The sequence below is a fragment of the Xenia sp. Carnegie-2017 genome, unplaced genomic scaffold (assembly GCF_021976095.1).
Source record: "Xenia sp. Carnegie-2017 unplaced genomic scaffold, XeniaSp_v1 HiC_scaffold_1, whole genome shotgun sequence".
NCBI classification, from domain to species: domain Eukaryota; kingdom Metazoa; phylum Cnidaria; class Anthozoa; order Malacalcyonacea; family Xeniidae; genus Xenia; species Xenia sp. Carnegie-2017.
Window position 1 is genome coordinate 7589528 of NW_025813402.1, and position 26163 is coordinate 7615690.

Genomic DNA, 26163 nt, shown 5'->3' on the forward strand with positions numbered 1-26163 from the left:
TTGAAATGAACAAGAGATCATCGCCGTAGCCACATTACTTTAAGAGATAGCAATGCCATAGGCAGTGCTGGGTATTTGTTCATAACCTCCCCCTCCCAAAAAAAATTCTCGTCAAAATAAAAAATAACAGGACTTTGTTAAAAACAAAAAGCCGCATAAAACTATCCAAAGTTGCCACTATTGTATGTGATGCATGGAGTTCTCCATTTTAAATAATTGTATGAGTTTACGTACATATCGGAAGCTGCAGGTTCATCACCAGCGTTAGAGACGAAGTACATTCCCGGGACTTGATTGTCAGGAATGTACTCTCGGATGAAAATAGTTTTCAACTGAGAGTATAACTTGCTCTAGAAGGACAGGGAAGAGAAAGGTCAATGGAACAGATTCACAACTAATTTATGAGCCACACATTTAAAGCCAAACTAGATGTGAAAAAGAAGAAAAGGTATTTATTTGTTAGTCTGAAATGGAGAAATACTACTTCGATGAGAAGTTTGTATACTCCTCTGAATAGGATTTGATCGGAAATTCGCCCGTGCAAAAAGTAGCAATGTCATGATGTTTAAATGACGTTTCGTAAAAAATTCGTGATAACCCAAACTTACTTCGCAATCCATGTATGGAAGACTAAATTTCAAGTTGCAACACAATGAAGAATATATCTAGAAAAATAATGTTTAATATATATTTTACAATATACGACATACTGTCGAGAAATCAAACAAAACAATTACGTAGCTAAATACGTAAAATTACGGTAACATGCACATCAAGGGAATATGGGGAGTGTGACAGGCTGACAGCCCCAGCTTTTGTGAAACATGTATAAAAAGTAGTGACAGAGCACAAAATAAGTTGTTTCGCATAAAAATTGTTGGTTTTTCTTTCGAAATACACTACTAAAGTCAGTCCTTGAACGTAGAGCCCCCCTAAAGCTTTTACTAGATCGCTGCGTTGTTATACAGTCAGTCCCTGAACGTAGAACTAAGGGCTCCAAGAGCTTTTACTGGATTCGCGCCTTTGTTACAACTAGAACAATGTTTCGGAGTAATTGCGGAGATAAAAATACTGTATTTGTAAAACTACACGCCACTCATTTGTATGTGATTATAGAATGATGGTAGCCAGTAAGTGGATTTTTCTGACCAACAGGACCGCTGAGCTAACGAGTAATCTAATTCAAAAATAAACTGCAAAATGGAAGTAAGATTACAGATAGTTTCCTATACTGTGGTACTACCAATGAGCGTGTTTCACTTGAATTGCCTATAAACTTACTCTTCGTGATTTATCACACACATATAAATCTATTAACCTTCTCCTCTTCAATTACCCATAAATCTGTCATATATATATAAACAACATGTATCATTAAGATATACATACGTAGAGAAGTAAAATCTCATCTTTCCACACGTTCGACAATGATGAATGTCGTTTTACTACAGCATGGTTGCCTCGGGATCTTTTTTTATCACAGGGACGTTTACTGACGTATTTCTCAAGTTTAATATCCACTTGCTAGACTGCTGTTACATCGTTAATTCTACAGAGCCAGACACGAGTAAATCTTTTGCCCTAAAGCTCAAAATTACCAAACAATTTGCCTCACAATTTATGCCGTCGAGTGGTAACAGAAATCGTCTTTCCCTCGCGTTAGAAACTTTCTTGTCACCAACTTAGGAAAACCAGTGATGAACTATCAATAACTACAGGAAAAATTAAACTACAACATGTATTTGCCAAGCAAATTCAAACGCAGGTCACTGAACCATTTCAAAAACAGAATTCACATTTAAATAGCTCGATGAATTTTTCATTTCATCACTGACCATAAACAATCTACGCTTCAAACACTATCGATATTGTTGTCAATATTCAAATAGATGAGCTGAAAATTTGATAAAATCATTGTCAAACGAAGAGTCTAATGCATTGATTATTCCCTCCGCAACCATGTTATTACAAAGTAAACGCATGTTTTAAACGCATATTAGTGATTCAATATTCTCTTAAGCCTCGAGAGGTTTAGCGGACTTTTACTATACCTCCCTCGGACTGCGCCCTCGGACTTTTACTAAACCTCCCTACAGCTGCGACTTCGGACTTTTACTATATTTGGAGGATATTTAATCACATAGAATATCTCTGAAGGCATGTGTTTACTTATAATAAATATATTCCATTCGTTGTCTTTCCAGCTATTAAGCACAAAAATATTTCCATTATAGGAGTAAAAAAGGAGCTGGGTTTGCTATTAATGTATATCTGCTTTCAATTCGACCTTCAGAATGTACAGACACATTTTATAGCAAAAGGGTGTATAAAAAAAGGAAAATCGGCAGATCGTAAAAATTTAAATACCTGATTTTTATGCTAAGCCCAAGGTTACATTATTGTAAAGATTTTTCTGCTAGAAGTTATAACTTTTTTCTCGATATAACTATATATATTTCACGATACTATACACATTCATAGGCTTAGCATAATGATGAGGTGCTGAAGCTATGACAATACGATAGTTTTTCTTAATTTCCTTAATTTTATAATTTTTGGTGCTTTCACAAACATAAATCTGTACAGAATACCGTCAAACCTCACTAATGAAACAAGGGAGCACGAAGCAGGGGTGTGGCTAACCAATAAAACAAGGGAACACGAAGCTGGGGTGTGGCTCACCAATAAAACAAGGGAACACGAAGCTGGGGTGTGGCTCACCAATAAAACAAGGGAACACGAAGCTGGGGTGTGGCTCACCAATAAAACAAGGGAACACGAAGCTGGGGTGTGGCTCACCAATAAAACAAGGGAACACGAAGCTGGGGTGTGGCTCACCAATAAAACAAGGGAACACGAAGCTGGGGTGTGGCTCACCAATAAAACAAGGGAACACGAAGCTGGGGTGTGGCTCACCAATAAAACAAGGGAACACGAAGCATGGGTGTGGCTCACCAATAAAACAAGGGAACACGAAGATGGGGTGTGGCTCACCAATAAAACAAGGGAACACGAAGCAGGGGTGTGGCTCACCAATAATACAAGGGAACACGAAGCAGGGTTGTGGCTCACCAATAAAACATGGAAACACGAAGCAGAGGTGTGGTTCACCAATAAAACAAGGGAACACGAAGCAGGGTTGTGGCTCACCAATAATACAAGGGATCACGAAGCAGGGTTGTGGCTTACCAATAAAACAAGGGAACACGAAGCAGGGGTGTGGCTCACCAATAAAACAAGGGAACACGAAGCAGGGTTGTGGGACACCAATAAACAGGGGAACCCGAAGCAGGGGTGAGGCTCACCAATAAAAAGGGGAATACGAAGCAGGGGTGTTGTAAATAGTGACACCTCAAGCTTTTATGATATATGAACAGAAAGTCGTTCCAGAAACTGATGGACGACGAAAAAAATAGGTTCAACTAAAATTGTGTAATTATTTAAACAATCAATGCACTGCAAAAGTTGGTTCGAGAACGAAGAGCCCCCATATTTTTTTTTGAGGGGGGGGGAAGGGTGTGTTTCTGCCAATAAAGGTATTAGATGAATGTTATTGCCTACTGATTATAATTTTACGCTTGGGAATGAACAAGAGGTGACTGGTTACAAAAAGTGTTTTATACACCTACAACAAGAAACTATAGAAGAGAAGAGTGTTCACAAGTTTTTCTGACAAGGAGCAGTCTAACAAAATTATACACATAAATACACAAAAATAAACATGCACCCCCCGATATTACACACTTATAACACATGAATCCATTGACATTATACACATAAATATACATGTATCCAGATTGTATCTGCTAAAGTATTGTAGTTACGGCGATGATCTTTTGAAAGAGCTCGACGATCATAAAATCACGAATGGTTATTTGTTTGTATTTTTGGTAATTGTGAACATACTGCTGTTACAATTTAAATGCTGTTCATGAATAAACACATATCAAACAGACGTTGTCACCATCCTTGAAATGACAGGGACGCCATGGTTCATCCACTTCTCTCGTTCACCTAGCTTAGCATTTCAACGACACTGAACAGGAACTCCATCGAGGACGGAGAATTGCTTGACGGATTAACGGCATTATGAATGGCTGGTATTAGTTCGTTGTCCAAGTCTGTCGACATTTCTTTATCTAAAGGCGAACCTTGGGAACCAATCATGTAACCAACCTTTAAATTTATAGGTTAACTAACAGTTAAACATATTGTGATAGCGCAGACTAGAGAAAGAATATAGTAACCCATTTATGCAAGGATGGGATTCAGGATAACTTTGAGGGTTAGGTGATTTAACATACACTATATTTCGGTGGATACTTCGTGGATGTTTCCGTGTATAGTTTAATCCTTTTGGCTAATTTTCTTTTCCTTTCATAGTTATACCATGATTGGTTGAAATTTTCAGAAAGTGTGCTCCATTGACTACAAATCTCAAGGGTTGGGAACCCCTCTACAGCACTACAGTCCAGGGAAATCCAGCCCTGCATTTTATGTACGTATGGTAAAATGGAAATTTTTCTAGACAGGATTAAATGCAATGGCGTAGCCAGCCCGAAAATTTGGTTCCCCTATGTTAATTATTCTGTGTTGATTATTTGGTCCTGCCATGTTAATTATTCTGTGTTCACTCACTGTAAAAACAACAGATTTCTAAAGAAATGAATAATGTTAATGATCTAAAATTTGCATAGCAGGACCAAAATGTGCGGGCTGGCTACCCCACTGATTAAATGAAAGAATTTCAACCCGCTCTTACCGTATCTGGTCCAAGATTAACACGTAACCCGATGCGATGTTTCCCCATGCGATAGAGATCAGCAAGGTATGGTTGCAAAGCTGAGGAGCAAGCTTTTGCAATATCTGCAGTAACCTCTTTAAACTCGACGGTGATGTTACAGGATGTTCTTTCGCCAAAAAATAGCTCAGTCCAGCGAAGTCTGAAGATATTGGGCGTGGAAAAGTCGAAGTGTGTGTTTATCTTTATATCCGATGTAGAGCCAAGAACGATACCGTCAACGGGACTTATAATGCTATGGAACAATGATCATGCGTGATGAAGATGTAGCTAACGAGTTTTACAGCAAAAAACAATAAAAATATGTAAGAATATGTACGTAACGTGTGATATTACTCTATTTCAAACGACTAACTTTTATAAGTATTTATAATGCTGTCGAACAACCAGCATGAGTGTTGAATTTGTGTAACTAACGTGTGACCTAGCTTTCTATCAAACAAATAACGATACTTTCAATAGGACTCGCGTAATCTATGAAACATTGAATGTGCGTGTTTACTGGGCAGCTAACGTGTGACATAACTCTACTTCAAACAACTAACAAAACTTTGAAATCAGGGAGACAACTTGGGAACAAATAAAACTTAGCATTAAACCATTTAACACGAATATATCTCAAATCATTTCACCATACGCATTCGAATATAAACTGCTAGACCAGTTTCGAGGTTATAGCGTTCGGCGGGCCTTTGCAAAGTTCACGGGTTGTATTGCTTTTGCATCAGTTCAGCCAAGTTTAGTTAGCAAACAACACTTTCCAAACACAGAGACTCGAATTAAGCTTCAATCAATACAATTTCTTTCTCATAGCACTAGAGCAATTATCAAAATTATTTAATTTGTTTATAATAAAATTTTATTGTCATACAACTGCTCGTTCAGCTAGGTTTTTGCTCGGGCTACCAAGGGAAAGCTCGAGTTTAAGATTTGGATTTTGCTGTATTGTCGCGTGGTTGCAAAAATCACGCGTGACTGACACGAAGTTGTCACTGTTGTCACTGTAAACATGAGTTACAATCTTTACAAATATTGCCACATGTGAGATTGCATTGCCGTGAGTTTCATTGTGCTAATTTGCTACTATTATAATTGAAATGCACATATAACCAATCTTTATTCTCGAGTAAGCGTGATAGGCGTCTTGATTTCCAATAAAAAAAGGTGGATTTTCGCCTGTGTTATGACATGTTACTGCCACAGCCCACTGAGCCCAAATGATAACAATCTATTACATGTCAACATGCAAACACAAGTTTTGGCATTCTGCGCAGAATTTCCGAGCAGTTCAAATTCTTGAGTAGATGCAACACGCACTCAACGATCTCCTTCCAGCCTCCTCACAATAATTATCAATATCTCTTACCTTTGTCTTTCATGAGCTCTTTTGGAAACCCACTGTAACTCGACTACCTTGATTCCAGGGTTGTCTGAGTTCACTGATCTCGTGTATATTGTGAAGTCACTCGTCTGTAATATTGCACGTCGCATATCCTCGATGAGTTGTTTCACCATTTGGATCATGACCCCATCTGAATAACATGTATTATATTTAATCAAAAACCCATCTCGAAAGCATTCAGAAACTTCGAAGGTTTCCTCATGTTACATCGGCATTATTGTATAAAACCGTCAATGTAAAGTGAGATCCATAGGCGATAAATGCTTACAACGTACAGAAATATCAAATGTGAAATAATTTCTGTGTCAAAAAACATCATCTATAGGTAGATGAAGTGTACGTCATTGTCACAGAAATTGCATTGCAGAGCAACAGAAATCCAGCGTTCAAAAGGTCATCTCCAGCGATGTACAAAGTGCAATCTTCACACGCCAGTGATTTGCTACTCCGCAATCAGAGCAGGAAGCAGAAGTAATGGCCTCATTGGATAAATTCAAAGTGATGAAAGGAAGATTCTGAAGAAAAATTATTCAGGGGGAGGAATTGTTTTTATTTGTCCTTCTGTTTGTAAGTTTTCTCCGGTTGAACTATAGCGACACCATAAAAATAAGGCGTATAATAAAAGCTTGAAATTTACCTTCAACAATACTGACTTTGGCACGAATATCGTTGTTGCTCTTTAGAGCTCCATTAAAGACAACAAAACTGGCACCCGTGACTATTGTTGAACAAAGCAACATTAGTTTTTGTACATAGCATATGTACATAGCAATGTGATCGTTCAACACTAACGTAAACACGAAACCAAAGCTACGTGCAACACTGAAGCAATCAGCGTTGCACGTAGCGAAGCCATCACGCACTATACGTACTCCTAAATGCAAGTGTTTTTCTTTTCATTCACTCGAAAAATCAATGAATGAAATTAATTTTCTAGAAATGTGTAATAATTTTGATGAAAATTTTGCATTGTAGGAGCTTTAGTTCGGGCTGGCGTGGCAACTGTCTGTTGGCTTCTTATTTCTGAAAAACTTTTGAAAGGAAGTGAACAACAAACTCTAAATAATGGGGAAATTTACTGTTTCCGTGACAACCATTCAAACGTTGTGGATTCGACACAATATCGCCTACATCAAAGATTGCGTAATTCATGCATGTAAAATAAATTAAAAAGAAAATGATGCCTACATGTCGTACCATTTTGTTGACGATCTTCCAAGTTGATGGACTGAGTTTTATAATTAGGACCATCCTGAATGCACACAAGATAAGAGTCGGCAACGTTGCTAAATGTAGCTTCAAAAGCCATGACATACTCGTCTGCCGCATTTACAACCTTTAAAACCTAAACAAATCACGAATATTACCGCATATAACAAGCAGTATTTTGCCCAAACACAGATGAAACGCACAAATAATTCAAACTATTCAAGGAAAGCTAAATTATTTACTAATGTCTTAACAATTTCAGATGGTTATCTTAGGTTTTTATAGACAGGGTGTATCAAAAGAGGAGTCCTTTAGAAATTAAACTGTTCTTATATGTAATTTCAATATCCCATCATTTTGCAAAACACATAAATGCGATTCCCCTCCGCCTTCCACCCGCCGCATTTGCGGTCAGCAAACACCATTACGAGATGCCTCAAATGCATACATCAGAAATACACCCATCACAAAGATTCGAAACATACCTCGTCATAACGATTTTGCGGCAACTGAATAACAACCTTCTGACTTTCCAGATGAACATGCGTCCCCGTTACTCGCGGTAATGTGTATTGGAAATTTTTAAAATCCTAAGTGTGCGAAAAAGAAACATTGCTTAAACTCTTTACTAGTATGACAGACATCTAATTTCTGAGATATCGTTAGATGTGCGAAATCTTTGTGGAGAATGCAGTCAATGCAATAATTCGACTCTTCACTTGATAACGTCATATGAACAATGGCATGTCTACTTGAATATTTTCCTTCACAGTTTGCGGTGCTCATCTAAAGCTGAATCTTCCTTTTCCGATTATCAAGGCTCATGTAACCATTTCTTAATTGTTTTAAGCAAGCTTGTCCACATAGACTCCATTATTAAATTGCACACATTGTGATGGCGCATGTCTTTAAGACAAAATGAGACGAGATCTTTAACAGATGTAGGGTACAAAACTAAATTAGTGCCCAGTTCCACGCACTTACAGTAAAATAAAACTGACTCGCCCTCAATCAATGAAGTCTAAAAAGTTAAGCTGTAGAGTTAAAGATGTTTTGCACACACTTTCATAAAAGGTACATTGATTTTCTAAATCAAAAACTGCCTAATAATTCAGAAGGAAACGTGCTTAAAATAAAAGAGAACTTACAGCAAGGAGATTCATAATTGTATGACCAACATCACCAAATAAGGGATCTCGATTTCTCACACTCCATAAAGGACAAGGATATTCTACATTACACATTCAATAGAAAATATAATTATAGTTTTCAACAACTGCTTACATTGGATTGCAGTGTGCAATTATCTTACAATGGCGGCGCATACATTAGTCCGTGATCCTTTTCGAGCATTGTAATTAGAAAAAACTATTAAGACTCGTGTTTGTCATTTAAAAAGATGGAAAAACTATCAGAAAAATAAAAAAACCAGTACACTAGCATTTTTATGAACGTAATGAACAATGGGAAAATATATATTTGGATGACTGGCAAAATTTTACCATTAAACTCAAATCCATAATATCAACATGGTATGGGTATACGTATGTATCGCCATGAGATATGGCATCAGAATAAATTTTACTGCCATGTGTCAAGGTCTGGGTTTTGCAGGTGAAATTCAATAAACCTTTTCTCAAGCCGTGCATGAAACGTGTAAAATACGCTTTAACACCGCATATCAAAAGTTGCGCATGAAATGTGCGAGCATTACATGCTTTAACGCTGCATCTTAAAAGTCGTGCATAAAACGCTTAAAACATGACTTAACATCATATCTTAAAAATCACGCAGAAAAACTGGAAAACACATTTTAATATTGCATGTTAAATGTCGTACATGAAATGTGTAAAACATGCCGTAGAACGGCATCTTAAAACTTTTGTTGAAATGTAATCCATCCAGTTATATTTCATCAATATGAACGACACACCATGGGATGGCACGTAAATGTAAATGAAACAGGTTTACTTACCTTTGTACTCCGCACCAAGACGAAGGATTAATCTGATGGGAAATAACTGAACCCATGAAACCTCATCTCGTTGAATAAGAATGCCAAAAATATGAGGACCTGATGGCAGAATTAAATTGTCCAGGCACTACAAAAAATTACAAAAATATACGTCACCTTTTTTTACAACTACACGGAGTTTATAAAATCAACAAAAGTTCACTAAAACAAGTCAGGGTGATTATTTTACATGCATTGAAAGTAAGAAGAACAGTGAAACAGAAGTGATACGTTCACTAGCGCACCTGAAAAGAAGATTTGACATAAACAAATCCTGCATTACGTAATGAGCCCAAAAAGGGTTGCCCAAATATAGTATAGCCGAGATCAGTGACTCTGTGACCTAGGTTAATACAAGTAAAGATGAGGTTATTCAGACAGTATAGAGATTATGATTGATAAATCAAACCAATTAATTAACAAAGAATGCATGACATATCCTATCATTGATGTAATATTTACAACAAGTGACGATTTCATTTTTTTTTGCCATCAATGTTTTTATAGTTTAATTGAACAACTTATATATGTTTAATTTGATAAGCATACAAATGCTATGCTTTCATTTAGCATTCTATAAAATAAAAACAACAAAACGCGTTTGCTGATTGGTCTACAGCTGAGTCTGCGTCAGCCTGTGCCAACCGATCTGAGCTCAACCAATTAAACCAATAAAAGAGAATTTGCTTAAGAAAAATCAAAACAATCGTTTTATATTGATCTGCTTCGCTTTATTGTCATTTTAAAAAAGATATAAAAAATGTTTTTATGTTTGCACTGGCTTAGGTAAATTGCAAACCTCGATGGTGTTCATGAGAACCCTAGACCTTCGGCCTCGGACTTGCACTGTTCTGCTCACGAGTTCTCCGAAAGGTTTCTTCGGTTTGCATAAGCCTGTGCAAACACAGTTCAAATCTTTTGTGTCTTAATCGCAGAATGTTTGTCGAAAACGAACCTTGTTTGGCATATCTGAATGCCGTGTTGAAGTGTGTAAGTAGATCTTGAGGTATGGATGACTCTTTTGGGAGACATTCCAAAAGAATAACCTACATTTCAAGTAAGAAAAGTGTACCATAATGAAAAAATAACATGAATGCTTTCAAACCAGTTTTCCATTTTACTTGCACCGAAACGAATGGCCAAAAATGTTTTTTTGATCACGAAAATCGTGCGATGACTTTTTACGCAAATGAAAAGTTAAAACCACAACGTGTTTGATCGATTCCTATAATTGAAATAAAGATTTCCCTTATGAAAGATGCAACTAGTTCATGTTACCATATCTTCTTGATCCGCAGCCTGCATTCCTTCTGTACTAAAGCACCAACATTTCCTCTTGACGCTAGAGTTCACTAAATAACAATATATAAAACACTAAAGCTTAAATCTGATTGGCGGATTCCAACTGATTTACGGACCTCCATGTCAGTAAATAACATATGTATTTATACGATCAGGCCAACGACGCATGGTTGGTGAAAATTCTAATTAACATCAAGTGATCGCATACAGCCATTCACTATCACAGGACCGAAATTTCATTGATAAAATTAGATTAAAATTAGATAAAATTTCATTAGATAGCAAGAAAGGATCATGTGAAAAACGATTGAAGACCAGGAAAATACGTAACACACAAAATATTTTTGTCACAAGATATTTCAACCTGTTATAATTTCACTTACACTTAACGATTTTGATTCGCACGACCAAGTGTTTGTTTAAAAGAAACGCAACGGTTTCTTTGCGCTCTAGAACAAAAACACACCCCAAATTAGGGAGATATTCAAGACTAAGAGTCAAATTCATATTCAAATGGCCCAAGGGTCAAGACACTACTAACTCTTCAATAGATACAGAAGCTCTTCGTGATTTGGAGAATCCTCCACAACAAAACCTATAATTACATAAATAATCGAAACATTAATGAAGCTAACTAGAAAAAGATCCGGGTCCCTTAGGAAAGTACCCCATTAAAAACAACAAAAACAGGACCAAACTACAAAAAAATTCCCGAATTCCATCGCAATACCTTGATCAGTCTTCCGTAATAAAGGCGGTAAAGATACAGAGGAGCTAAAAGGTGAAACATCAGCTCTAGATGCACCAGAGGACATGGGTGATCTAAGCCGGGTCGGAAGCATTTCCGATTCAGTTGGAGCGTCTGCGTTTTGGACAGGTGATTGGGCTCCAGTGATTGCGTTTGTTGGAAACATTTCTGTAGCGTTATAATCAGGAGGTTCTTCAGTACGGGGTATTATTGAATGCTCAATATCCGATGTCTCTGCAGCTGAATTTCAAATGAATTGCATTTAGGCTTAATTTTCACTGTCGCATCTTTGGCATGTACATAGCTACCCTCAAGTAAAATCCTAATTTCTTTCAAAATAGAAATAAATAGAAAAATATTACTTCAGTAATGTTGATGGCATCGTTTTTAAGAAATTTGCCATCAGTTTGATTATTGTAATAGCGCTCTAATTTTAACAAGCAAATATCATCGCTACAAGTAAAGTAAAGTAGAGACAACAGATGCATAGCTCGACTATTTGAGCTGGCGAATTAAATTGCCATAAGCAGTGCTGGATACTTATTTTTACCTTCATAACCTCTACCACCAAAAAAATTCTTGTCAAAATAAAAAAAAATAACAGGACTTTGCTACAAACAAAAAAATCTCATAAAACTATCTAAAGTTGCCACTATTGTGTGTGATGCATGGAGTTCTCCATTTTAAATAATTGTGAGCTTACGTACATACCGGAAGCTGCAGGTTCATCACCAGCGTTAGAGTCGAGGTACAATCCTGGGACTTGATTGTCAGGAATAAAATTGTTTTCATCCAAGAGCATAGCTTGCTCTAGAAGGAAATGGAAGAGAAAGGTCAATGAAACAGATTCACAACTAAATTATGAGCCACACATTTAAAGCCAAACTGGATGTGAAAAAGAAGAAAAGGTATTTATTTGTTAGTCTGAAATGGAGAAATACTACTTCGATTTGAAGTTTGTATACTCCTCTGAACAGGATTTGATTGTAAACTCGCCATTGCAAAAAGCAGCTATGTCATGATGTTTACATAACGTTGCGTAAAAAATTCGTGATGGCCCTAAACTTACTTCGCAAAAGAATATTGGCACATGTTTGACAAACTCGAGCAAGTTTGTTGTCCATGTATGGAAGACTAAATTTCAAGTTGCAACACGATGAACAATATATCTAAAAAAATAATGTTTAATATATATTTTACAATATACGATATACTGTCGAGAAATCAAACAAAACAATTACGTCAATAAACACGTAAAATTACGGTAACATGCAGAGGTGCACATCAAGGGAGTGAGGGGAAGTGTGACAGGCTGACAGCCCCAGCTTTTGTGAAACATGTATAAAAGTAGTGATAGAGCAGAAAATAAGTTGCTTCGCATAAATTGTTGGTTTTTCTTTCAAAAGACACTACTAAAGTCAGTCCTTGAACGTAGAGCCTCCCCAGCTTTTCCTGGATGCGCAGCTTTGTTATACAGTCGGTCCCTGAACGTTGAGCCTCCCCCCAGCTTTTCCTGGATGCGCAGCTTTGTTATACCGTCAGTCCTTGAACGTAGAGCCTCCCCCCAGCTTTTCCTGGATGCGCAGCTTTGTTATACAGTCGGTCCCTGAACGTAGAGCCTCCCCCCAGCTTTTCCTGGATGCGCAGCTTTGTTATACCGTCAGTCCTGAACGTAGAGCCTCCCCAGCTTTTCCTGGATGCGCAGCTTTGTTATACAGTCGGTCCCTGAACGTAGAGCCTCCCCCCAGCTTTTCCTGGATGCGCAGCTTTGTTATACAGTCGGTCCCTGAACGTAGAGCCTCCCCCCAGCTTTTGCTGGATGCGCAGCTTTGTTATACAGTCGGTCCCTGAACGTAGAGCCTCCCCCCAGCTTTTCCCGGATATGCAGCTTTGTTATACAGTCGGTCCCTGAACATAGAGCTTCCCCTCAGCTTTTCCTGGATGCGCAGCTTTGTTATACAGTCGGTCCCTCAACGTAGAGCCTCCCCCCAGCTTTTCCTGGATGCGCAGCTTTGTTATACAGTCTGTCCCTGAACGTAGAGCCTCCCACTAGCTTTTCCCGGATACGCTCTTTGCTATACAGTCGATCCGTGAACGTAGAACTAAGGACTCCCCGAGCTTTAACTGGATTCGCGCCTTTGCTACAACTAGAAACAGGGGCAAAAGTAGAACGTTAATTGGGGAGGGGGGTATATATTCATACATTCAGCTCTGTAATGCTGATTTCTTTTGTTTGCTATGTTAATTTCAAAAGAAGTCAGCAGGGCAGAGCTGAATATATGCATTCTAATTGGGGCTCCCCACCCCCCAATTAGCGTTCTAGTTTCGCCCCTGACTAGAACAACGTTTCGGAGTAACTGCGGAGAAAAAATTCTATATTTGTAAAACTACGAACCACTTATTTGAATGTGATTATAGAAAAATGGTACCAGTTTCACTTGAATTGCCCATAAACTTACTTTTCATGATTTATCACACACATAAACCTATTAACCTTCTCCTCTTCACCCATAAATCTGTCATATATAAAAACAACATGAATCATAAAGATATGGCATAGGAAGTAAAATCCCACCTTTCCACATGCTCGACAATGATGACGTCGTTTTACTACAGTAAATTTACATTGACAGTTCATACAACTGCTCACGTCACTATCAAGCATCCACGTGGGAGCGGTGAGGGCAAACTCAAACAGGTGCTCAAAATCAGTTTGAACATGGGGTTCTGAGATGCCTGCTATTCCATCTTGATCTGTATATTGATTAACAGATTGATTGGCCTCGCTATTTAGGAAGTTTGTCGCTTCCGCGGTACTTTGAATTATATCACTTTCCTCCACGATATTATCATTACGTTTACTAAGACTTGCACAGTTTTCGAGCTGCGCTTCATTTGCAGGATATTCAACAGACTCCGTATGATCTGCAGAATGATCTTGGGTGAAAGGATGAGAGGACGGACCCTCTCGAGGATTACTCGAAGCATCCATTTTCGATACAACATGTATCACTGGTTGTTCTAAGACAGTATTTGTGTTCTCCCCTTCAAAACTCACGTTTTGCCCGGAAAGTATGGCAGTGTCTTCGCTGATTCCAAATAATACATCATTTGATGGCTGATCATCAATGTTATCCAAATTGCTTTCGTCAAAAGCTTTGATTTCTGTAATACCATGAGTTGAAACTGATGAACTCCTATCCAATAGTGAAAATTTTTCATGTTCGGTTTCACCTGCATCTGCAACAGATGATTCAAAAGAGGTAACTACGGAGTTTTTATTTGACACACTAGTGCCAGCCTTCATTTCTGTGGCAACACGAGTCAAAGCCAATGAGTTCCTATCCATTTTTGAAGATTCGTCTGGCTTAATTACTTTGATAACATTTGCAACAGCTGATTCAGAAGAAGTATCTACAGAGTTTTTGTTTGATTTACTAGTGCTAGCCCTCATTTCTGTAGTAACATGAATAGAAGCCAGTGAGTTCCCATCCATCTTTGAAGATTCCTCTGGTTTAGTTACATTCATAACATTTGCAACAGCTGATTCAGAAGAAGTATCTACAGATTTTTTGTTTGATTTACTAGTGCTAGCCCTCATTTCTGTAGTAACATGAATAGAAGCCAGTGAGTTACCATCCCTCTTTGAAGATTCCTCTGGTTTAGTTACATTCATAACATTTGCAACAGCTGATTCAGAAGAAGTATCTACAGAGTTTTTGTTTGATTTACTAGTGCCAGCCCTCATTTCTGTGGTACCATGAATAGAAGCCAGTGAGTTACCATCCATCTTTGAAGATTCCTCTGGTTTAGTTACATTCATAACATTTGCAACAGCTGATTCAGAAGAAGTATCTACAGAGTTTTTGTTTGATTTACTAGTGCCAGCCCTCATTTCTGTGGTACCATGAATAGAAGCCAGTGAGTTCCCATCCATCTTAGAAGATTCCTCTGGCTTAGTTATATTCATAACATTTGCAACAGCTGATTCAGAAGAAGTTTTTGTAGAGTTTTTGTTTGATTTACTAGTGCTAGCCCTCATTTCTGTAGTACCATGAATAGAAGCCAGTGAGTTACCATCCATCTTTGAAGATTCCTCTGGTTTAGTTACATTCATAACATTTGCAACAGCTGATTCAGAAGAAGTATCTACAGAGTTTTTGTTTGATTTACTAGTGCCAGCCCTCATTTCTGTGGTAACATGAATAGAAGCCAGTGAGTTCCCATCCATCTTTGAAGATTCCTCTGGTTTAGTTACATTCATAACATTTGCAAAAGCTGATTCAGAAGAAGTTTTTGTGGAGTTTTTGTTTGATTTACTAGTGCCAGCCCTCATTTCTGTGGTATAATGAATAGAAGCCAGTGAGTTCCCATCCATCTTTGAAGATTCCTCTGGTTTAGTTACATTGATAGCATTTGCATCGGCTGATTCAAAAGAAGTATCTACAGAGTTTTGATTGGATGAACTAGCATCAACAATTTTACTTCCATCAAAATTCTTTATTTCAGTAGCAACATGAGTTGAAGCCATAGAGTTCTTATCTATCACTGAAGACTCCCCTGGTTTAGTTACATTCACAGCAGCTGCAGCAGCTGATTTAAGATAATTATTTACAGAGTTTTCATTGGATGCACTACTAGGAGCAGTAATTTGACTTTTTTTGATTGACAAAGACTCTCCATATTTTTCATCAAATCCTTTACATTCCGTCTGCATATCATCAGAGGCAGCAAGAACATTAATTGGATGTGACGTGGTTCCACCATTAGCAAAAGGAGCATCAATGGATATCAATGAAATATCTTTTTGCAAGTCAGATGGTTTATTTGAAGGCCTTGCTTCCAAATGTTGCAGATTAGTGGGAGAAGATCTTCGATTGGGTATTAAAATTGCAACATCCGATAGAGTTTCAGTGACTGAGTCCATTGGTCCCAAAAGGTCTATTCCATTTGAAAAAGCTGGCGTTGATGAGACAGTGTAACAGGTTTTTGAAAAGGCCGGCTTTGATGAGACAGTTTCACAAGTTAAGTCCACAAGGTCATCGATTGAAGTTTTAGCCTCAGAAGGTTCAGCCTCAGACAGTTCGGCCACAGAACATTTAGCCTTCAGTTTGCTATGCTCATTCATATTCTTAAAACTGAATTTGTCAGCATCAACATTTCCAAACTGTACATCAATATTTTTATTAGAAACCAAAGAAGTAACATTTGTCACTTCAAAATTCCGTGCATGATCTTCACTGAGCATCTTAGGACCAGCAAACGCCTTGCATTGAACTGTTTTTGGCAAAGACAAGCTTGACTCTGATGTAATTGTGCCATTGGAACATGGAGCATGTGTGTTTTCTGATGTATGAGATATGAGTGACTCTAATTTCAGAATAAAACAATATGAATTTGAATAAGAACACAAGGAAAAGTGTATTTTGCATGTGTTTAAATATAATTGTGTCAATTTACAAAAAAAAAGCAACAAACACATCCTAAAAGAATCAATTTATTGCATCAAAACTGATCTTTCTAAAAAGTTATTGCAAAAATTTTCATTAAAATGGCAATTAAAATGCGATGATTTTCATTGTGTGCAGAAAGTACAAAACAATAAGTAAACAAATGTCAATAATGTAAATTTATGATTAAGCCAAAATCTTCATTTATTTGAGCCAAAATCTCAACATGCATTAAGTCACCATCAGATGCAAAATATTACATATTTACCATGAGATTGGGCATCTTGTTGTTCAAAATCATCTAGTAATTTGTCCAGGTCGACAGGAACAAATGTATCACTCATCTCGAACTTGAAGCCAATCTAAATGATCAACAATGATGAGATTAAGTGATGTCTGTGATCATGTGAAAAGGCAATGCATGAGTTTACTACTTCAAACAAATTATATAAAATAATGAAAAATAAATAAGCAAGAAAGTATCCAGAAACAATCGTAAATTTCTGTCCATAAATTAACTGTAAATTTCGGACGATTTGGAATGTATTAAAGACCAATAACTACTGATCTCATGATAATAGTTTTAAAATGACAAGTCAGTTAAGTCAGAGTCCAATACACTGAAACAAAGTACGCACACATACTAATTATAGTAATATTAAATAAGCTGAAAATATCAACCAGCTGCCATAAAGGACATCAGAATTCTGGTCAATCTTATAAAGTTTTCTGTTTAAATTTTACATTTATAACTTGTCAAAAAAAATGATAAATATACGGAGATGTTTACATCCATTGCGTCATAGCTAAGATCCAAAATCCAAAGTACAAAAGCGAAATGTTATTAATGCTACTAAACTTATCATGATAATAGACAGACGGATAATGAAACATATGAAAAAGCAAAATTATAATAAACTCTTCTTTAGACAAAGAATCCGCAACCTCTTCAACAAGCATCAATTAAATAAAACAAATATTTTAAGTCATATAATTCAATTACATGTTTTTACCTTTTTACCAATATCTCTCTTAAATTTCACTTAGAACGTCTAAATACTTGATGGCTTTATCGTTTCATATTGATGTTATGTCTTTTTATAATTCGCTTTTCAGTGGAAACAATCCAAAATGAAAGAGCTACTTAAACCAGAGAGAAAGAAATAAAAATATTTCAATCAATTAAAACTCAATAAAATCAAATCTTTGAAGATCAAACTCTATTTGTTCTTGTTTGTTATGCACATTAGCATTTAAAGAATATTTAAATAATTGAATCGTTTCCATCTATCAAAATGACAAACATGTGTCAAACAACGTCAAAATGAAAGATCGTTATTTATAATTGATTGTGTATGATGAAATGCTCGTTCGTTTCTCAAATATATTGTTATTGCTTAATCTCAGTCATGCATAAATTTTTTATTGCGATTTCCATATTTACTATTTTGACACTTGGCACGACAACTGTTCATGGCTGTAGATTTATGCCATTCACCTTCATGTCTGTCATATCGAGTACAAATTCCTTTCTAACATATTTCATCATGCATCATACTGAGCAGGTACAATAGCAAAAACACAAACACAAGAATAACACGCGGACAGAAGTTCATGAAAGGGGTGACTCCGTGACTGACAGACATGAACAATGTTTCTCTGAACATGAAGAGCGAGCTACGAGAGGCTGGCTCAGTGGCTCTGAAAAATGAAATGGGGAATATGAAAATAGATACGGAACGCGTATCTATTTTCATGCTATGTAAATCTACACCAATTTTATTCATGATTTGTTGTAAGACTCAAAAGAAAAAATGTCATTCATAAGTCATTCGTTTTCTGCCTTTTCTTTCACTCACCACTCACCAATGTGAGCCAGGTGATGCATAGGTTATGAATGAAATACGTTATTACCTCTACTAAATCCAGCGATCTTAACAAAGAAAGGCCTAACAAGTTTCTAGTTACGTTCTTCTCATTCGCATGAAAATGGATGTTTGCGGGGATGCTTTTGACTGTCAACTTATGAAAACATAAGACCGATCGCGAACGAAAACAATATGAGAAATTTAACCAATCGGGCTTTTTGTCAATACCCGTAAATTATCGTATCAATTTTGGCACCATTGCAATGTTTGAATGTCACTCTTTCAAGAGGCGCAATCACCGAGATTCTTGCCCCCATTATTTCAATACAAGCGACTGCTGACTGACGTTAGGCATACACAAGACAATTCATTCATTCTGCACTTTTTTGTTCACACTTATCTCCGCTTCTTTCATCAGGGCACAGCATGAGAAGTCAATACACATAATTTTGAAAACAAAAGCCAGGTTGCTTTTTTCATGCAAAAGTTGGGTAACTCAGTAAAACGATAAAACCAGAAAAAAATCGGAAACACAAAAGACGCTTTATTCTAAAAGAAATTGTTATTGTTCAAATACAGGTACGCTTCGCGTGCCTATTTTAATCGTTATATAAAACATGGACGACTAAAACATGTCCGGTCTTTACGTGGCACTACATGGTAAGAGTGAATTTGTATGTTTTTTCTTAGCATGACGCTCTCTCGTGATTTTCTCTTCCATAAGAGATGGACGACGTTTAATCGATTCCGTGCAACGGAAAATTTGCTACGTTATATCACGTATACTAAATATACATACAGAGATTAACTACAATCTACCATGTTTTGCGTCATCTATCACTCCCCAAATATCAAAGACTAAGTCCTCTGGAAACTCGAATTCGCCAAAGTTTGATTCCACAGCAGCTGTAAACTCACTAGGGTTCGTTTTGTTCTTTGACAGTTGCACCAAGCTGTCGGCTAAATAAGAAAGTGACAAAAGTGAATTGTTATACTATTAGCAACTTTCATGGTGGATTTTAACCGTATTTAATTAGTTTACATGAATTGATAACATCCTAAAACATCTGGGGCCGGTTGCTCGAAGCCTGGATAGCGTTATCCATTGGATAACAATTTTTTTAAACTTTTATAAAACCTTTTAAAAAGCAAAAATATAAGATTCGAACTGAGCAATCACTGAAATTATATGTTGTTTCGAAGATTACGAAATTTCTTTGTCGTAACGAAAATATAAACACCTTTTTCATAAGTTTGAAAATTTTTGCTATCCAATGGATAACGCTATCCAGTCTTCACGCAACCGGCCCCTGGAACACAACTAAATCGCCTAAAACTTGAAGCCAGTATTGTGGTACATTTTTTCTGATTTTCGCAAATCAGCAATTCACTTTATGAAGGTTTTGATACGCTTTTCCGGAGGTAAGCCAAGAAAGGATTTACAACAAATTAAATTTTATGAAGGATACTGATATCACTGCATGATAAACAGTATTCACTTGCATATGTAAACGCGATAGATATTATATGTACATAAATACGCAAATCGAAAACCTCCCTGAGATTAGTAAAATGGACTATCAAAAATTAAAGCCGAACGCTACCTAATTTGTTCAAAATTCCTTACATAGATTGTAACACATAAGAAACGCATTCGAAACATTCCTGAATAGTAATCCTCACGCTTTCAATGTTAAGATGATAATCATCTTATTGAAACTTCCAATTATCTTCACGGTTAAAAATTGTCATAAAAAATGGTGTATAAATTCCAGAAAGTTACAGCATTTTTCATGGGCCAAGGACTATATACACCTGACTGCAATAAAAAAGATCACGGCACGTGTATTTTACACTGATGTGTTTTGAGGTTAAATTGTTCAATATGCCGATACTAATACTGGAGCTCTCGGGCATTAAACTGTTTCATAAACAACGTAATTGGATGAAACCAAACTACCTTCAACTTTTTTAATACCATAATTTGATCAGGAATGTGAGCAATTGTCACCTACGAAGACATGGAGACGTCTCATTCAAGTCTATAACATTGTCACCTACGTGCAAACTCGAAGACAAATGCCTAGGCTATTCTTAAAGCTCACTCACACTTTTGCACTCAATGAGCGCGACAAAGAAAGCGTGCTCTTTTCAATGACAAATTCGTTTCTCCATTCATGGGAAAATCATTATGAGGTGATTTTAAAGCTCTAGTCAGTGTGAGTGAGCTTCTACAATACAAGTGATAGTCTCATTAAAGTCTGAAAATTCTTAATCTCATTCAAAGATAGAGTGCCGCCATCGTCTCAGACCATAACGATGTTGTAAGATTGAGAATTTTCTTCCGATTTTAAAAAAGCCGCCAAGTCTAATTCACGCCTAGCTGAGAGGCATCATATTTTAATAAAGTTAAAGAATAAAAGGGATATGACCAACACTTGGACGCAAAATATTGCCCAAAAAATTCACGAGAAATAGCCAACAGCGTTTTATATTATGTTCAACAGTTTTCAGGCGAAATATTTACAACGGCAAACGAGCTTAATTCATCTAAGTTTATACACAACGACTTTTATAACGATTATCTGAAAAATTCGCGACGTCACTTGCAATAGTGAATTCGGAATTGGTCAAAAACTTGCCGCAAAAGTTTGAATTCAAATATCATAATAACCGAAAGTTATAGGTTAAGCGTTTCTAAGCAGCAAAACTTCGCCAATCAAACTTTTTTGAATATCCGCGTTTTTTCAACGTCTCGGCGAGCGATTTAAGTATGTCCTCAAAAAATCTAAATTGCGGAATTTCCTCGCAGAATATTCAGACCTTCGTAATATAAAAAGAAAACCCGCTTTAACAAAATGTAATCATACCTAATTCTGCATCTCTGATTCCAATGAAACTTTCCAACAAGTCATCGACTTTTTGCGCAGCATTGATCTCCCATACAGGTAGCTGTAAGACAATATCATAGGCAAACGTTTTGATGATTCCACTAACTTTATAGCATTATAAAAAGAAACAAACATGTTTGCTGAAAGTTTAAGATGACCGAACATTACAATGGAATAGTTAACGAAGATAGGGAAAGTCGAATGATGGGACAAAGTAGCAAGACACAAGAACGAGAAAAAGTGGAAAGTTTTTTCAAGTAAATGCAAGGATGTGAAACAAGCTAGCTTAAAACTATGTGGAAAAAAGAAGCGTTGGAAATTACTTATTACCTCTTCCTCGACAGTTGCAGGACCAGTTGATCGTAGTCGTAAGGTTGCACGTCCACTTCCAAGTTTGCTATTGTCAATATCAGGTGTATTCTTGTGACCTGACTTGCCAAAGTTTATACCCTCTATGTAAAAAAGTTGCATTTCTTATTTTAAAATAGCAAAGGAAAAGTTGGGTAGACAGGATGATTCGAAAATTTGACTAATTAGATCAACACTATTAAAGATATCGATGATTCAAGGGAAATGAAATGTGTATTAGCTATTTTCTTCAGTGTTTTATCAATCGTTACTACTTCCCTCAGTTCTTAAATGCAAGACTTTTCGCCTCTTTTTCTCGCTAATCAAGAATCGTATTTAATTATGCTTTCACTTCCACCAAAACAATTCATTGTTTTTTGCTACTCGGTCGAAGTTAAAGTTTCGTAGCATCACTGTGTCATACACTCTGAATATATCAATTATTCCAACACCTTTGTCATTAGCTAATGCACATATATTAATTGAACGCAGGCGTTTCGAGATTATGCCGATGTACGTAAATGCAAACTGCAATCGACTTTAATCTCAATTCCACTTGATTCAATGTCTAAAAATACCTATGTCTATACAAACTTGAATTTGACCTTTAAGCACCTTTTGAAAATGAACATTAAGTGTGAAAAACAATCAAGAAGAAAAAACGTTAAGAAAAATGATACGCAAAAGTTGGTTGTTGGGTTAAGTGAACTGAGATAACAAACTGTGCTAGGGGGCCATAATCTTTGAGCTATATTTCTAGTTTCAACTTCATTTTCATCATACGTACAACATGTAAATTTTTGCAACTAATCTTTTGCTATATTTGATAAATAAATTGATCAAATGTACTTTTTGTTCATGGTCATTATATTTTTATTCAAACAGTGTGGTTCCCCAAAATCTTAAACAAGCACCAACAAAAGCAGAGCCTTCATTCAATTGATAAAAAATTTAGGTCACAGCCTTAAATAAATCAACCTGGTTTAAATTGTATCCAAAAACATATTATGGTCATATAACAATGAATGTAACTTTTTAGCTGACTGATTTGATAACAAAAAATATCCTTGAAATCACTCATTCCATAAGCAGTTTGGAACTTAAATGTTTTTCCCATAAGACTGACATGTATTCTGATCAGAGAAAATTTTCATAATGATATGCACTGCAAAATTTGAATGACATGAATTATATTTATGAGACCCATACATACCAAATGCCTTTAGTGGTTTCACCAAACCAAACACAATTTCACTGTCAACTGGGACATCACGCAACTTTCTTGCCACATCATAATGCCGACATCCAACCACATTTTCACCATTGATCGACTCAATATGATCACCAACATGGATTCCCATATCTTTATCTGTAATGCTGTTTTCTTTTATCCTCTTTATAAATGCTAGCCCAGCACCATTATCAGTAATGGTCAAACCTAAAGCTGGTTCACTTTTCATAACTTTGACTTGTGTCGTTTCACCTTTAACATGAGCAAATATAAAATCATCAAGTGCTATCTGACCTCCAAGCAACTTTTCCATGTCCACTTTGTATGAGTTTAAAGTGCAATATAGTATCTGCAAAAGAATCAAAATCAAATGTATGTTACAAAATTTGTTAAGGTGGTATGTAATGTAGTAGATAACTTATGACCACAAAAATAGAGGGAACAAATACAATTCTAGTGAGATGTTTCATCAAATAGTTATAGAGACATATTAATGTACAACTTCAAAACTTTACCAGAAGCAAATAATGCCCCCCTTTGGAGCTCTTCTTGAAGTCCTTTTCAAACTTTTGTATCCACCCATCCCAACTCATCAAAAACTTGTCTTTTGTATCCACCCATCCCAACTCATCAAAAACTTGTCTTTTGTATCCACCCATCCCAACTCATCAAAAACTTGTCTTCCACGTCCTTTGTATATAGTGTTTCAAGCTAAATCTTATATTTACTGTCTCCACTAGTTGAAAACATTCTAATAATACGTCAAAATTCCACTAAGACGATTGATAGAGTGTTTTAGTCACCTACTGTTTCAAATACTCACTAATCGACTTAGACTTTTCGCATGACATCGATAAAGCAACAAATGACAAGAAAACTTCACTAAAATGTCACTGAAGTATATGCCATCGTTAAAAATATTGCGCTGCCAATATTACTAGCAGAAAATGTACGTCTGGGCAATACTTCGCGTCTCAATATAGCCCAGTAATATTGCTGAAATAAATTGTAATTTAAAACTTCTAATTACGAGAAAAATATTGTGAATTCACCTGCTAGAACTAATTAAAAACAACAAATATGGCGTCAGAAATTAAGTTCTCTGAGTTAGAGAATAATTCCAGCAGATAAAGGAAAAAAGAAAGATGGGAACAAAATCAACACCTAAGAATGACATTCAAAGTGATACAAAACACAATTACGAGTAAACGACCGCAAACAAAGAAACTGCGAAGTGAACAATTACATCAATATTTATTTTCGTAGAGAATGTTGCTAGTCCAACGAAACTATAAAGTCAAAAAAACTCACTTCATTCATATCGATTTTGAAGCTTTCCGATATCTTCCCGTACAATTCTTTTACATTTGTAAAACCTTGAATCTCACAGGTCGGACTGCCGTGAGCTAATTGGCAATAAAATATGAATTTTGGTGTCGTCTTGCCATTCATGTCTGTCTCTGATTTCTCATATGGTTCTCCGTTACTTCTCTTTGCTCTCGGCGAATCAGACGTTTGAGCAGTACATTGCTGGCTTGACGCGGAGGGATTAGATTTGTTTGCGATATTTTTTGGTGGTCGTGGTGGTAAGCCATCGAAATTTGCCTCCTTCATTGAATTTTTCTGCTCAACATCTCTGTCGGCGACATTATAATTTTTCTTAGATAAATTGCCACTATTTCCCTTTTTAAAAAACGGCATTTCGCCTGAAACTCACTTTCTGTGAATAACGGAGATGCCAAGCGTTGTTTTGTTGTTATATTATTACTCACATTAACATTTTGCCTTGTCACCAGATTTCTATATCCTCTTGCAGCCCTCTATGGTGACGTAATATAATAATAAATAATAATGCGCGTTCATAACGGGCTGGAAGCAGGGGTACGGTTGGTGCTGTACGGTTTCAATCAACTTGTTACTAGACCATTTTTTTGAGCACTCGAGGTTCAGTTTTAATAGTAGTAATAAGTTTCAATGTAAGTATATGTGTTAATATTTAGTTAATATGGGTTAGTATTTGGAATGGAAAGCGACATCTTTTGTCATTGGCTCTACAGGGTGTCTAAAAAAACCTAAACACTTGAGATTTATGCATGCATGAATTAGTTTGCAGCATAATTAAACAGTATTTTAAAAGACTCAAATTAGTTTCATGCATTGACAGTTCTCGTGACCTCTAGGAATGGAATAAGACCTGACGATTCGAATTTCATAGAAAAACTGTATAATTTATGCAGCAAACTAATACATATGCATGCATAAATCTTTGGGTGCCGTGTTTTTGAGACACCCCTGTTATATATGTACGTGACGTCGGTTGTCCGGTGGATGACTGCGAGGGGGTGAATGTATAAGTACTTGTGACAACAATATCACGACGGTACCCGATTAAACGAAACTACACGACTTGCACTAGATAATAAAGTGCGTACAGTTCAGCGCATGCGAACGGTTGTTTTCTGGCACAGACATGGCAAAAACTTGTCTTTGTCTTCTTTCTTGAAATATTTACAGATGAGACTCCCTTTCGTACGGCTTTGAATTGAAGATGGAACAGAACTAGTTTGCACTCCTGAAATTTTAGTGCTTTTCAAACGTTCACCCCTTTAATGAGATGGGCGTCTAGCAGACGTTAAAGGAACAAATAAAATCGGAAGTATCGGTTCTATGGCATGTGACGACCTCGATGTATAAAAAACGACCAAAAGAACCGATTTTTTCGGCTAACCTCACAGCTGTTAACTTGCTCCGTATGAGAAAGATCACTAAAATCAGTATTTTTGTTCTAATACTGAGAATAGTAAAAACATAGATGAAAATCCTCAAAATGCAATACATGGCAATTCACCCAGATTTAGCTAATCTAAAATTTCTCAAGAGTGCATGCCTCCGAACTTTC

At 36.5% G+C, this 26163-nt stretch overlaps 2 protein-coding genes across 3 annotated transcripts; both read right to left on the reverse strand.

The window, feature by feature from the left end:
• Positions 1–3550: 3550 nt before the first annotated feature.
• LOC124434099 (zinc finger FYVE domain-containing protein 16-like) lies at positions 3551–19040 on the reverse strand. Of its 2 annotated transcripts, none has more exons than XM_046983985.1 (19): positions 17940–19040; positions 17195–17288; positions 14052–16846; positions 12546–12645; positions 12188–12286; positions 11459–11716; positions 11270–11323; positions 11112–11177; positions 10705–10778; positions 10382–10472; positions 9672–9769; positions 9388–9514; positions 8561–8643; positions 7898–8002; positions 7401–7548; positions 6841–6921; positions 6168–6333; positions 4763–5036; positions 3551–4176 (listed from the first exon to the last, which is right to left on the reverse strand). In XM_046983985.1, exons 2-19 carry the CDS (start codon positions 17268–17270, stop codon positions 4015–4017), a joined length of 4857 nt encoding a protein of 1618 aa, XP_046839941.1. In that variant the 5' UTR covers positions 17271–17288; positions 17940–19040; the 3' UTR covers positions 3551–4014. The 2 variants fall into 2 exon arrangements, with proteins under 2 accessions (XP_046839941.1, XP_046839933.1); XM_046983977.1 differs by having other exon boundaries at positions 7392–7548.
• A 278-nt stretch (positions 19041–19318) lies between these two features.
• On the reverse strand, positions 19319–25076 carry LOC124434114 (PDZ domain-containing protein GIPC3-like). The gene is made up of 5 exons (XM_046983999.1): positions 24576–25076; positions 23247–23613; positions 22016–22137; positions 21665–21746; positions 19319–19754 (listed from the first exon to the last, which is right to left on the reverse strand). The coding sequence occupies exons 1-5, from the start codon at positions 24963–24965 to the stop codon at positions 19603–19605; spliced, it is 1113 nt and encodes a 370-aa protein (XP_046839955.1). The 5' UTR covers positions 24966–25076; the 3' UTR covers positions 19319–19602.
• Positions 25077–26163: the final 1087 nt, after the last annotated feature.